Below are 15,743 nucleotides of genomic sequence, written 5' to 3'. Positions count from 1 at the left end.
AGCTTATTTTTTTTTTTGACATTTTTTCTCTCCGTGCTCAGGAACATTTATTTTCCTGTGGTGCCAGTTATTACTCTTGTCTTATTCCTCTAGAAGCAGTTGCAGTTCAGACGGACAATATGTCAGTGGTCTGGTATATCGTCAACAAGGGGTAACCAGATATTATCCCCTATGTCGAGAGGCCATGAGAGTGTGGGAATGGGCAATCTTCACCTGCCGTTTTGGTTTCCCTTATTCTGGTCTCATTTAGTTGTTCCACCATGGACTTTGGATCCGATTCCGGATCTTCTCTCACATCCCTCGGGGACCCCACACCCAGACCTGGACAGTCTGAAGCTCACTGCTTTTCTGCCATGGTTCCCATGATTATTAGGACTCCCGGTTTGTCATCCCCTGTTAAGTCCATTCTGGTAGTGGCTCACAAATGTTCTACCAGAAAAGTGTATCGTAGTAAGTGGAAATGTTTGTCTATATGGACCACGCAGCAGTCCTTGGGCTCTTTTACTGCACCTCTTTTGGCAGTCTTAGATTTTTTGGCTAGCATTTTTCAACAGGGCGCCAGTTCCTCTATAGTTAATATCCAACTGGCAGCCATTTCTAATTTTTATGTGGGGGTAAATCTGTCTTCATTGGCTTCCTCTAAACTTTTTAAGACTTTTCTTAAAGGTGCTTTTCTTCTTAGACCCCCGGTAAAGGATCGTATACCGCCATGGGACCATACCCTACTGTTGCAGGCATTAGTTTCTCCCCACTTTGAGCCTGTGGCTTTGGTGGACTTGCAGTTTTTGACCTGGAAAACTGTCTTCTTGGTTGCCATCACTTCCGTCAGAAGGGTGCTGGAGCTTCAGGCTCTCTCAATCAAAATGCCTTAAATGATTTTTCATAAAGATAGGGTGTCACTATGCACTAACCCGTCCTTCCTTCCTTCCTAAGGTAGCTTTAGAAGCCAATATTAATCAAACCATTAACTAGCCAGTCTTTTTTTCTAACTACCAGAACAAAGGGCAATATAGGTTACATTTATTGGATGTACATAGACAATTGAAGTTTTACCTACACAGGACTAAATCCTTCCGCAAGTCTGATCAACTTTTTGTGTCTTATGCCAAACCCTTCTGTAAACCAGTTTCGGAAGTGAAAATTGCTCGCTAGATTTCACAATGCATTGGCCGAGCCTATTTGGAGAGAGGTCTGTCTCTGCCAGGAAAAGTGAAAGCTCATTCGACCCGATCTATGGCTTCGTCAGCGGCCTTTTGGTCTAGGGTATCTTTGGATGATATTTGTTCAGCTGCCACTTGGGCCTTATCTCATACCTTTATTTCGCATTACAAATTAATCATTGTCTCTAGCAGTAGAGCATCCTTTGGCTCTGCAGTACTCCAGAACATCCTTCCATGAGGGCCACCCAAGAGTTTGGTACCTGGGGACTCTGTCCCACAGGTTGAAGATCAAATGAAGTAAACTACTTCAGATAAAGAAGTTATGTACTCACCATAACGTTCCATCTGAGTAGTTGTACTTAATTTGATTTCAACTGCCCCCCCCCAACCTTATCATTCAGATTATGATATGTTTCTTATCAGATGGTTATTGTTGGGATCATTGGTCTTGTCCAGACTAAGGGTTTTTGTGTTTATCTTGGTGATAAGGTATCATTGGGTCGGGTGTCTGATACCTGTTGGGCAGCAAACTCGATCTGAGGGGAGAAGGGAGACGGGGGCATTATGGGTAAGGAGAAGAGCATGGAGCTCAGAGCCATAGCTGGAAAATGCGGCCATGTCAGATCCGATGCGGATCCGAAGACCCACAGGTTGAAGACAAACGAACTACAACTACTCAGATGGAACATAATGGTGAGTACATAACTGCTTTTTTTGTAGCAAGATCCTTCTTAGTGTCTTGAAAGAGGAGTTTAGCAGACTTGGAAGAAGACTTGGAAGATGTGCATACATATGTGCTTTTTCAGATAGTGTTGTATTGCAGTATGTGTTATAATAGATGTGAGTATCCATAAAATTAGCTCTTTCAGAAAAAAAGAGCAAGTTGTCATTGATTGAGAATATATACACAACCAGTCTTGTAGATCAGCTGTTTAGGAAGAATTTATTTAATTTTTGATGGCCATTTTATAACAGAAAGTAATCATCCTCCTTTTCTGTTTGTCTAGTGTTTACACTATGTTTCCCAGCAGTGTTTTTCATTGGTCTTCTCCCACAAGTGAATACTTTCATGATGTACATCTGTGAGCAGCTTGACATTCACGTGTTTGGTGGAAATGGTGAGTTCATACTCTGAATGTATTGTGGAGTACTGTAAAAGACATGTGAACTACGTCAAAGACATGTGAACTACGTCAAATTATTGGCACTTGCTAGTAGGCATAGACAGCTTGCTGCACCTTATGTAGATGACTGGGTCAGTGATTTCCAAATAGTTTATATGCATAGTATTTTAGTTATCAAGTGGTGTCGGATATTACTAATTGCATAGTAAATGATATTTAGATTAGTGACATTTTCCTGACATGTATCCTATATTTTATTTGCTAAGTTACTTTGTGGATATGTTGGAACAGCTGCACCTATATTTTTTCTCTCAGTACCTAGTCTTTGAATGCTTGCCAGTGATTGTCCAAGATGCCTCCCAGCTGGGAGTTTGGGAGAACCTTCAACTTGAAACTGTGCAAAACATACTGAAGATGTTTGAGAAAGCTAATTGTCCTTTGATAGTGTGTCAGCTTAGTAGACCCCTTAGCCTTGCATCCTGTTATTTAGCAGCAGATCTGAAACTCCATCTCTGCTGTGCAGTTCAGGTTCACAGTAACCTTTCCATTTTGTTTTATTATGTATGCACCTACTTCACAACACATTTCCTAAGGATTTTGCAGCCAGTTCCTGGTGTTCTGCTCTCACCTCGCTGCAGCTCCCATTGCTGTGAGACCCTGAATATTCCACTCCATGAAAGGACTTGCTGATTTTAAATACATTCATTGTAAGCCCTTGGTATTTGTTTCAAGAAACAGTGGAATAATGTATGTGACTTTATGTGCAGTAATTGTGTAACTACTTGTGTTGATCAGCTGAGGAGGAATCCGTTAATCCCAGTTTTCCACGGTAGAAATATGCAGCCACCTATAAGATGTCAAAGTTCCTGTTTTAACTAGGTGCTGGACTTTTGACTGACATCCTCATTTTGGGTCAGAGCTTGAATCTTTTCATACCCTTTCTCAAAAGAAGAGAGTCCCTTGTAAAACAGTTTGTCACATGTCAGCTAGTTATCCATTGACAGTAGTCTGTTGAAGGGTAACCAACTCTGCATTGGGGTTGTTGCTACTTCACTTCTTTTCTAGTATGTATGGTAGACATTTTCTGGAAGGAGGATAGTGCAAGGAGGGGGAATTCACATAAGTATAGGTGGAGGAGAGGTAGGGTTCATTGCAACCCTCAGAGATTATACAAGTCCTTTTGTTTAATATATCTGTTAACTATAAGCATCTTTCTTGTCTTTGTACATTCAAAAGTCAGAAACCCTTAAGACTAAATAAAGAGTGACATCTGGTCCTTGCTGTTGTTAGGATGGCTGCCAGTAAAGTAAACTCTCAGCATCTCATCTGAGCTGCATACTAAAAGCATTGCAGTGTTTCTTCTTTCTTTAAATGGTTGTTTGCTTACTGGGCAGGTTGAGGTAATCATTCAGTCATTTTCAGCCTCACACCAGTAGGCAGGGAGATGCAGAACGAATAGCGTAGTACACACTCGATGCTGGTACATGTAACCGGTGCATTATGCAAAAGAGCTCCTTATATAAAGTTAATTCGGAACAGAATTGGATATTACACCGTATACATTACAGTTAGTGAGATATGAGTGAGAAATGAAGTAGGTAACAGATGCTAGCTCACAGGTGCTGGTATTCATTACATTTAGTGATCAGTAAGACAGATAACAGTACAGTCAGGATAAGCGATTGAAAGAGAACTAAAAAGTGGAGAAAGGAATGGTAGGTGTGCTGAATGGACTTCAGAGTAAAAGGGTAGGGTGTGGTTAATGGTAGGATGGCAGAGAGTGGTGGGAGTTTGAAGGAAAGTAATGGAGGGTTTTTGAAATAATAGAAAAAACTTCTGAATGGGATGAGGTTTGTTGCATAAATTAACAGGAATGAGATTTGTTGCATAAATTAACAGGAATGAGAGTCACATTTTGGGGAATTGCTAACAAGTAATATTTTTAGCTAGCTTGACAAATGGTGAAGGTGACTTAATTGTTTTTTTTTTCCTTTGTTTACAGCAACTACAAGCTTGGCATCTGCGCTATACAGTTTTTTACGCAGTGTTGTGGCTGTGGCTCTCTTGTATGGTCTGTGTTACAGTGCCCTAAAGGTAAGTTTTGTTTCATTAGTAGATATATAATGTGGTTTAGTTGTACGAGAGATACTATAACAGGTGTAAAGATTTTATCTAACACAAATATGTTTTGGCTCTGCTGCCAGTAGACAGCAGATGTAGCTTTGAAAGGAGGATTTGCAAAAGATTTCATATATTATAGGTAAGTAGCATATCTCCTCCTTGGCAGCTTAATTCTGTTGACCATAATTTCAGTGAAAGCTTTCTCTTAAATTTTTAAATAGTGGTTTGTATGAAACTGTTCCCACCCAGTACACTACAACAACATGTTGAGAGAGGAAAAAAATTATAAGGAGGGAAGGAAATTAAAATTGTAACATTTGCATTTAAAACATTTTCTTAGTCAGTTTTAGTTCTTTTTTTAATTTAAGATTCGGCTGTAACAAGACAAAGTACCTCACAAGACATCTACAACAACTGGAAAGGCCACAGTAATACCTCACAAAGAGGATTACTGGCCTCAAAGAGATGCCCTATGCAGACCATCTCAAAAAACTCCAGCTTTACTCCATCGCATATCGCCTACTCAGAGGCGATCTCTGCCTAACATACGAAGCTGTGTCAAACCCAGAGCTGTTGGACATGCTCCACTTAAAGAAATCACAATCCCTCCGAGCTACACGCTTTAGGGACCTAAACCTTGTCACCAAAATAAAGAGAACATGCTGGAGGGATAGATTCCTGTCCCAGAGATTTTCCATACTCTGGAACAGACTACCTATCTATGTCAAACAGAGCTCCTCATTAGCACTCAAGAAAAATATTGATGATTGGAAGGGAAATAGGAAATTCACCCCGGTGATCACTTCTGTGGCTCTGCTTGACAGGGGCAGAAGAAAATAATTTTCTTGGGTGGTGAAAGTCAGGGTACCTTTTTGGCTAGGCTTATATAGGCCCTAGGGTCAGTAGCCTAGTACCTACCTACCTATGCGTTTCCCAGTTAATTTTGTAAAATGTATTACAGCAATAATTTTCAGCTGTAACCATTTAAGTTGTAAAATAATTAAGGCTGATGAGATGAAATATTTTATTTTAAACCCACATTCATGGTTTATATTGTCTTGAAAGAAATCTTTAAAATACAGTCGCTGTCTTTTTATTAAACAGTGTTGGCTGACATATTACAAATTGAACATTACACCAGGAGAATTGTGCTGCTGAGATGCTTTATATGATCCATGAGGTACTCCAAAGTTTGTTGAAACTTTTGAGAAAGTTCTCTGTAGGAGGAGCCATAAGCTAAAACCCTCATGCTACTTCATGCCAAGTTGAACCTATACCCTCCTTTATTTTCATTGAAAATGTTTGACTTATTTCTTCAGTTAGTGTTGGAAATTTTTCTTTGTTTATTTGTATTCTTACTTTCTTAATGTATTTAATTATTTAAAATTTAGGTTGTTCTTGTGCTGAATTGAGATGGTGAGGCAGAGCAAGATTTCAGTATGTTTTTTTGTATCAGTCTGTCAGTTCCATGCCTTTCAGCTAACCCAGTTGTGTGACAACACTGATGCCCAGAGTTTGACTAGCAGCTCAGATGCTTTAGGGGGTGAGGGAGAAAGGGAGGAGATAAGTGAATGGGCCGAGCAAACTCATCCATTCTGGAGAAAGGGATGCTGGGTGAACTGTTGTACACATGCACTAGCAGCCATTCAGATGAGGTGGAGCTTGAGAACCAGACGGCATATATTATAGTGGAGACGGACATGAGATTTAGTACATGTTAAGGGAGCTTGGTGTTGAGTATACTGGCAGGCTGCTGAGGGCTGGAGTTTTAGATCATACTGAAAAAATGCTCTTGAGTTCCACTGTTGTAGATTAGCTGTAATGTCGTGGGAGTTGAATAGTTCTCCATCCTAGTGACAGTTATGGTTTGCCTTTTAAAACAACAGACCCTGGGTTGGGGGGTGAAGCAAAACCCACAGGACTCTGGAAGAAGGCATGCCTTCTCTGTCTAGGCTGGCTGAAGTGGTGATGATGGGTTGTGTAAACCATCTCGGAGCCTGCGTCGATGACAGCTTCATCCTGTTGACTCTCATTCCTGTGATTGGAGATTCCCCTTTGCAGTGGAGTTAAAGGGTTTGAAACCCTTTGGGTTGGGGCTTTGAGACAAGAAGAGTAATTAAAAAAGCCTTTCAGCCTTGTCCTTCTGAGGCCTTTACTTGCTCATCAAGTTGAGACCCCTTGAAAGTGCTGTGATGACTAGAAGCCACATGGTTGAGGCACCTTTTTTTTTCCTTTGAAGAAAAGGGCATTTAGAATATCTCTTGGGGGGGAGGGGGGATGGTGTCTTCTTAAGTGGTGAATATACTACCAAGAATAAACACATGTCCATTTCATCTTCAGGGCCATCTCATCCATTAGATCATTATTTGTTAAGATCATCCTGCCTGCAGCTGGCAGTCACCAGATATATTTTTTTCTTTTTTTATTTGTGAAACAGCAAAGTCCTCTTGGCATAAGTGCCTGTGTTTAAAAATTACTTGGAACCTTTTCTGATTAAGTGACTTGCTCTAAATCACACATTTTGCAGGAAGGAATTGAAATAATCAAACAAGTGACTAGAGGATGAAGGTCGGGAGCTCATGGGCTTAACTCTAAGCTAAGCTAACAGTGTAGTTGATTTTTATTCTCAGCTTTCCCTTCATTGCAGGACACGGATGGAATGATTGGGCACCACATTTGTTTTCTCTCACTGGTTCCATAGAAATAAGAACAGCACTGTAATATTGATATTATCACACTGTGCTGCTACTTAGTAGTTTTTAGTCCTTTTAGGTCGTGTTACCATATCGTGGAAAATACTTCAGAACTGGTTTTAGGATACATGTGGCCAAGAATAGCTAAACATGGCATATTCTACTTTCCTTTTTGCCTTTTGTTTGGAAAAGGATCTGAACTCAGAATTCTTAGTGAGTTATGCCAGGGTATTAATTAAGCTATCCAGATTTTCAGCATGAGCGTGGTCACTAGTCTGTGAATGTTTAGATATACTTCATTGACTCTTAACTACATTATGTTGTTTATAGACTTAAATTGTTTTAACATACTGCTAATTTTTATGTTTGTAAAGGTTAAAATTTTGACTGTAACTTTACATGTCTTTCCATTTCACTGTTGCAGTATTCATTACAGTAGGGATCCCCTGCCAAGGGCGGCCCAATGTCCGGCCAGTATACCAAAGCCTTTAGGTTGATTTAAGGTACGCTGTATGTCACACATAAGCTCCTCGTGTAGTGTAGGGGCATAAAGGTGATATCCAGAAGTAATATCCTCAGAACTTCTTTGCCATCAGTCCAAACGCCATCTCTTGATCTTTAGTCTGAACACCCATTCCTTTGCTGGTTCACAAAGCTGTTTCAGATAACTGTTCCGTTGGGGTGTTTTGATCTTATCTTTTTCTTTTGTATTGTTATTGTGGGGTTTCATGTCATGTAAGAATGCTAAATGCCAGTGTGGGAGACAGATTCCCTGTAAAGACCATTACAGACAGTGCTTATTTTGTCTCTGCACTTTCCACGACCGTACTTACTGTTAAATTTGTCAGGCATTTGTTCCTAAGAATCTCCGTAGTCAGCTTTCATCCTTGGCCTTGTTGAGAACCACTGTCTTAAGCTTTTTGATAAAGACATTATGGAAGTAACCTCCCAGTCCAAGGGACAGCCATCCATGAAGAAGGCCAAGAAGTCTAAATCTGATTATTCTGCTGTGCAGCCTCTGCCAGATGTCTCTCCCAAGGCTAGTGAAAGCCTGGAGGCTCGCCCAGCTCTGCTGTTGGATTCCTCTACTGTGACTGTTTCAGAGGCTGGCATGGATACAACCTAACGCGCATTATTGGAGGTCTTACAGACATTCAGAGGGAACCATGGCTGATTATTCCAAGGGGCCTAGGCATTTTTCTCAGATTTTGGTCAGAGAGGAAGTTCCAACTACTATTATTGAATGCCGTCCAGCGTCTAATTCTTCTAACTTTTCTAAGGCGGATGCCCCCTTGAAGAAAAAGCTAAAGACTAAGCATATTTCTCCAGCTCCTAAGGACTGGCAGAGTGAATAGCAGAATTTCACTCAGGGGTTGTTTAATGCATTGATGGCTTTCAAACCTCCTCACAGAGTCTGTTTCAGCTCCCACTTGGTCCTCCACTCCCTTTAAAAGACCCAGGGAACTAGATTCTTCTAAGAAGGAAGCAGATTCAAATGAGGAATCTCTTGCTTTTTCATCTCAGATTCCCTCTCCTTTAGACTATGGGTCTGAAGAAGAGGAATCTTTTAGTCCTGACGCTCCTTTTGAGGAAATTTCTTTTGGGGACACATAATGATGGAGTTTTTGAAATGGGATTGTGCCAGGTTTCTGAGGTACAAAAGAGGTACTACGAGCTCCTACAGATGGGCTCTCCTAGACTTTCTGCTGTTTCTCCTGTTTTGGCTGCTTTGTTGGATGCTTTTCTTACTGCATCTAAGGATCCTGATTCCCAGCCCCCTGACCCCAAGAAACCAGATAGGTTTTATAGGGTGCCTCAGGATTATACATTTCTTTATAGGTGTCGTCCTGCTGACCCTTCTGTGGTGTCTGTGGCATCTGACTAGCCATCTCAGTTTCTGCCTTCTGCTAAGTTAAATCCTTCTGATAAAGGCAGCATAACTATGGAAAGGCTAGGTAAAAAGATTTATACCTCTGCTGCCTTGGCTTTTAGGGTGGTCAGTTATCAAACGAATATGTCCAGGGGTCTACTTCATATTCTGGAACATCGAACTTCTGATTATCAAAGACCAGAGGATTGAAGTTCCGAAATATCAAACCAATGACAAAAAGAAAATTTAAGACGTGAAAACTTCTGCTTTCACATTTTAAATGTACCAACTCTGAGATCGCACTATAGTGAAGAGAACGGGAATGTTCCCTTTCCACACTTGTACGGTGATCTCCATTCACAAGATGTAATGTTTCAGAACTTCGACCCTCTGGTCTCAAATGATCAGAGGTTTAATGTTTTGGAATTTCGGATATATGAAGTATAGACCCATGTCCAGATACATTCTGGCTCTTCTTTTCCAGGCCTGTCAAGTAATTTCTGATCTCACTTACTCTGAAGGGGAAGACTTGTGCTCTTTCTCTGTTAGGGACTTAATCCCACGTGGCTCGCCATTCCATTAAGTGTAGTTATGATGCAGCAGATGCTTCTTCTAGGGCTGCTTTCTTTGGTCCTGTGATGAGATATTCCTGGCTTTGGCTTCAACCGTTGCCTGATGGTATTAATGCTAAGTTGATGGATCCTCCTCTGGACAACAAACAGTTGTTTGGTGAATCTGCTGTTGATTTGTTCAAGTCTCTCCAGGATAAGGGGAAGGCCTTGCAGGAACTTAAACATGCTTTTTTTTCTCTTGTGCCTAAATTTCAGAGAAATTACCTCAATAAGCCAGCATTTGTTTGTAGGCAGTCCCCCCCTCCCTCCAAGGATAAGAAGGGTGGGAAGTGGGCTCCTTCTGCTAAAGCTACCCAAACTTCTGTACCACAGAAGTCTCCTTTTCCTGACAAACCAGGTACTGTCTGACTATCCTGTTTTTCCCAGCCGCATTCCTCTATGTCTCCATCTTTCCCTTTCTCTTCCTGTTTGGTTAAAGATTACTCAGGATTCCTGAGTTCTGTCCATTATCCGCATAGGTTATTTCATGGTCTGGAAATCTTTCCCCTCTATGGGCATTCCTCATCCTCTTCAGGAACAGTTGCCTTTCTTTCCATGGGTACTTTGGGATCCCTTGAATTAGGGGGACTATTCAGGAAGTTCCGGTTTCCCAAGGGGGGAAAGGGTTTTACTTCAGAATGTTATTGGTTCCTAGGAAAGAGTGCACTTAGAGACATGTTCTGGACCTCTCTCATCTAAACACCTTTCTTTAGGTCCACTCTTTTCCAATGTTGTCCCTTAAGATTTTTGTTCCCTCTTCTACTTCCTCAGGCTTATCTGGTGTCTCTGGACCTCAAGAATGCTTATCTTCATATCCTGATTCATCCGCTTTTCAGGAAGTTATAACGTTTCTCTGCAGCTTCCGGGCATTTTCAGTTCTCTTCTTTGCCCTTTACGCTCTGGGAAGTAGAAAGGCCATATGCCCAATGCCTCGCTTCTGTGATTGCTTTTTGCAAGCTAAGTGGGATCCAAGTCTTTCCTTACTTGGATGGCCTCCTGTTTCAGGCATCTTCAGAGACCTTGTTGCAAAGTCTTCATTTTGCAGTTTCCCTTTTACAGAGCCTGAGGGTTCACTATAAATTTCAAAAAGGTCCTTTCTAACTCCTCAGGATCCTGTCTTTCTGGTGTGTAGGATCCAGACTGTTCCTATGCTGTAATCCCTGCATCCTCCCAAGGCAAAAACTCGCATTTCCTTTCTTCAATCCCCTCTTTCTCTGACCTCAGTAACAACAAGGGCATTTGAGAGTTGTGGGGGTTCATGGCTTCCACCATTCCTATGCTCCCTTTTGCCAAACTCCACATGAAAAAACTTCACTGGTTTCTAAAGTCACTTTGGCTTCAACATTCTCATCCCCTCAAATTTTAGCTCCTCTCCTTCCATGTCTCAAGCAGAAACTTCATTAATGGATTCAGCATTTGACTCATAATCCAGGACTCCCTTTTCATCCACCTCTTCTCTCTCAGGAGCTGTTCACAGACTTCATATGTGGGATGGGGAGCTGATTTTGGTTCTTTAAAGGTGCAGGGAGTCTGGTCGCCTTATCAAAAGAAAGACCACATCAACGAGATGAGAGCTCTTCTGCTGGCTGTTCAAGCCTTTCATCTTTTTTTCTCCCCAAGACCTGTCAAGGTGTTTTACAGACAATACCACAGTGATGTGGTATGTCAACCAATGGGGGGGGGGTGCAAAGGTCTTATCTTCTTTGCCAGTTGGCACTCAATATCAAGTGACTCTTTGGACAGTTTGTATTCCTTCAGGTTAAAACATTGTGGCAGACTTTCTGGGCAGGTCCTAACTCAATCCCATGAATGGATCCTTCACAGGGATATGCTTCTGAACATTGTCCGCCAGTAGGGTACTCCTCAAATGGATCTTTTTGCCTCCCCTCTGAACAAACAACTTCCTGTGTTTTTGTGCAGGCCAACCCAGTTCCTCTGGTTTGAAATGTGGAAGCCCTGTCTTTTTCTTGGAAGGGAATGTTTCTTTATGCTGGGTGGAAAACTGGCATTATTCTCAAATTGGCATATTGTTACAAAAGACAAATGGATTCTGGACATTATAGACAGAGGCTACAGGTTCCACTTTCACACCCTTCCAAAAATGAGAGGCATGCCAAACCTGCCACAAAATCAAAGGGCAGAGGCACAAAAACAAATTTCAGCTCTCATGGACATGAAAGCAATTCAAGAGGTACCTGCAAAAGAACAAGGTCAAGGGTTTTATTCCAGACTATTGCTGGTACCAAGGAAAGACAAAGATTGGAGACCTAGCTTAGAACTATCCATCCTAAACACACATCTACAGGTACTAAAATTCAAGATGCTCACATTACAGCAGCTTCTTCCCATGCTGGGCAAGGAGTCTTGGCTGGCGACATTGGACCTCAAGGAGGCATACCTGCATGTCCCTATCAGACAAGATTGCAGAAGATACCTCAGATTTCTTGCAGGTTCAACCCACTATCAATTCTCTGCATTGCCCTTTGGCTTATCTACTGCGCCCAGAGTGTTTACGAAATGCCTGGCATTTAGTAATCGCCTTCTGCAGACTACAAGGAATACAAATCTACCCATATCTGGACGACTGCCTGATCCAAGCGGACAGCAAGGACATACTACTGCAACACCTGGTGTTTGTAATAAAACTGTTGAACTTCCTGGGATACACAGTCAACAAAAAGAAATCAAAACTAATACCCTCTCAACAAATAATTTTCCTGGGTGCCAGCTTGAATACAACCACCCAGATGGCCTACCTCACGCCAGACAAACAAGGGCAACTGTCTCAATACTTAAGGAAAATGGCAACTTTCACCAGACTGACTGCAAGGAAAGTCCTGCAGGCTCTGGGATTCATGGCATCTTGCATCCTACTAATCCCATGTGCAAAGCTGCATATGAGGAAACTTCAATGGTACCTAAAAAACTTATGGTCTCAACACAGTCACAGCTTGGAAACAATTATACCACTCATTCCATGCCTTCAAAAGGAATTTCTGTGCTGGGCTCAAGCATGCCAAAGAAACACAGGTCTCCCTTTGTGTACCTCAAGCAACTCAAATCATCACAACAGACGCCTCAGACTACGCCTGGGGAGCACACATGACAGATCAGTGCATTAAGGGAAAATGGTCCCAAAAAGAGAAGCACCTACACATCAACCAAAAGGAAATGCTAGCCGTGCAAAATGCTATTATGACCTTCAAAGACCTACTGCATCCAGGCCAGCTATTGATAAGGACAGACAACACGACAGTGATGTGGTACATAAACAGGGAGGAACTCATTCATACCCCCTGTGCAGGCAAGCCATGACCCTATGGAACACAGCACTGGAATTGCAAATTCAACTACAGGCACAATTCCTGCCAGGGAAGGAAAACACACTGGCAGACAACCTAAGCAGAAATATGACAGATCCACACGAATGGAAGTTGCATTCTCAAGTTTTCACAAAGATAACTCAGGCATGGGGACAGCCAGACATAGATCTCTTTGCTACCCACAGAAATTACCAGTTGAAAAAATTTTGTTCAAGGGCCTATCATCTACAGGCCTGGAAAGTGGATGCACTTTCTTTCAATTGGACAATGTTGACAGTCTATGCCTTCCCGCCTCTTCCTCTGCTGCCCAAAGTTCTATTAAAAGCCAGAGCAGAGAGGCCAAAAATGATTCTCATTGCTCCAGACTGGCCAAGACAACACTGGTATCCGCTCCTGAAGAGCCTGACACATTCCCCACCATGGATCCTACCTCTAGTCCCTCTTCTGTTGTCCCAGCACAACTACAAAACCCTTCACAGCCAGCTCAAAACCCTAAATCTAGCTGCATGGAGAATTCCTTGATCTCCCAACAGACCCTCCTCTCCAAGGAGGTGCAGGATGTCATCTTGGAGGCCAGAAGACCACCTACTAGAAAAGCCTACTCCGCCAAATGGAAACGATTTTGTGCCTGGAATCAAGAAAAGGGCCAGAATCCTTGGGTAATAAATTTACCTCAAATTTTACAGTACCTAGCTGAGATGTTAAACGTTGGACTTTCCTTCTCCTCCATAAAAATCCACGCTTCAGCCATTTCTGCACAATACAACACAGATCCTCCTTTATTCTCTCATCCTCTCTTAAGGCAGTTCCTCAGAGGGGCAAAGAATATAAAACCCCCAAGGAAACCACCAGTCCCTGCTTGGGACCTCAACTTCGTATTGGAAAAGCTGACCCTTCCTCCCTTCGAGCCAGCTTCTTCAACAGAACTACAATACTTGTCATGGAAAACAGCCTTCCTTCTGGCTATCACCTCAGCATGCAGGGTTTCGGAGCTACAGGCCCTCATGGCTGTGCAACCTTTCATCATTTTCCATCAGGATAGAGTTTCCTTACGAACCAACCCATCCTTTATGCCAAAGGTAGTATCCACTGTAGCTTTGAATCAGACTATCCTCTTTACCTACCTTTTATCCTAATCCACAAAACAAAGGGGAAAGGCTACTACATTCCTTGGGCTTTCACAGACAACTTTGTTATTATTTGGACAGGACAAAGCCATTCAGGAAATCCGAGCAACTCTTTGTGTCCTATGCTACAGGTGCTCAAGGAAAGGCCATTTCCAAACAGACAATCTCAAAATGGATATCCCACTGCATACGCTTTTGTTACTCATTTCATGGAAAAACTGTGCCCTACATGCATCAGATCCCACTCCACCAGGGCCACAGCTACCTCTGCAGCTTTCCTCAGGGGGGTCCCTACCAAGGACATTTTGGAAGCAGCCACTTGGAGTTCAGTGCACACTTTCTCCAAGCACTATCACCTTCCACTATACTCTAAATGTAGAGCGGGATTTGCCACAGCAGTCTTGCAGGGCATCCTCGCTCCTCCTAGTTCCACTTAGTGCCTGCCACCCTTACTTAGCTTTGGGATTCTTCCCATCTGTAATGACTGCAACTGTATGCACGATGAACATAGTACAGTTTTGTACCTACCATAAATGTAGATGTTCGAGTGCTCATACAGCTGCAGTCCAGGTTATCCCCCCCTCCGTCCCCTCTTAGGACAGGCCTTATGACAAACACCTTCTCATACAACCTATTTGGGGTATTCTTTTATGGTGTATTTGCTTGAAACTAATGTTTTCTGATTATTCTTTATTGCATGATTACATAAATTTATGTTTTGCCTTTCTTCTGGGGGCACCTGACATCTGGGGCAAGAAAAACTGAAGAAGATGGCGTTGGCTGCCTCTTTTATACCCCTGCCGCATTGACGTCAGGGAAGAAGCGACGACAACCGACGCCGGACCTAGACTTTGGAATTCGGCCAACCGAGGACCCGCCTGACGACAGGATAACCCATCTGTAATGACTGCAGCTGTATGAGCACTCGAACATCTACATTTATGGTAGGTACAAAACTGTACTTTCCATTTTTCCACAGAGATTTTAATTGTATTGATGATATTGTAGTTTTTCGAGACTAATTCATTATTATTCTTGCATAACTCAATTCCTAGATATTTTAAGGTAGATTCTTGTTTCCCTATGATGCGATTCCCCCTTAGTTGCAGTTCTTTTCTTATTTAAAAATACAAAATTTGATTTTGATTTATTGAAATGGAGTCCTGAAGTCATGTGAAATGTGTCAATTAATGTATCTAATTCTTCTAATGTGTCTTTGGTATTAATGTTAGCAATATGTCATCAGCAAATAGCATTACTTTAGAATGTATTTAGAATTGTATTGTTCATAAACATGTATTCCTTTGATTTTTATATTGTTACGAATTGAATCTGCCAGTATTTCAGTAGCTAGAGCAAATAGAATCGGTGACATGGGACATCCTTGTTTAGTGCCTTTTGTTTTATGTATAGATTCAGAAGTAGAAGGACCTAACTTGACATGTGCTAAATTATTTGTACACACACATATATATATATATATATATATATATATATATATATATATATATATATATATATATATTCTTTATGAGATGAACAAAGGATGCAGAAAATTCAGATAGCATTAGGATTTTGAATAAATAGTCCCAATTTAGGGAATCAAATGCCTTCTCTATCTAAGCCAATGATGACAGTTTCTTTAGATGTTCTTCATGTTTCACTGTTGCAGTCATTACATTTGGATAATCTGCTGGCAGGTTGCCCCCAGTCG

General features: G+C 41.7%; 1 protein-coding gene across 1 annotated transcript in view; it reads left to right on the top strand.

The window, feature by feature from the left end:
* PCNX1 (pecanex 1) overlaps positions 1-15,743 on the top strand; it is a 3,150,868-nt gene that overhangs the window by 1,281,938 nt on the left and 1,853,187 nt on the right. Inside the window, exons 15-16 of the mRNA XM_044073489.1 lie at positions 2,168-2,278; positions 4,287-4,378. Coding sequence (XP_043929424.1) covers positions 2,168-2,278; positions 4,287-4,378 — 203 coding nt within the window. The remainder of the gene's footprint in view (positions 1-2,167; positions 2,279-4,286; positions 4,379-15,743) is intronic.

Source organism: Protopterus annectens, chromosome 6.part0, assembly GCF_019279795.1.
Source record: "Protopterus annectens isolate FY-2018-M chromosome 6.part0, PAN1.0, whole genome shotgun sequence".
NCBI lineage: Eukaryota > Metazoa > Chordata > Ceratodontiformes > Protopteridae > Protopterus > Protopterus annectens.
The sequence above is the reverse complement of the archived record's forward strand: the minus strand, read 5'-3'. Positions and strand labels throughout refer to the sequence as shown.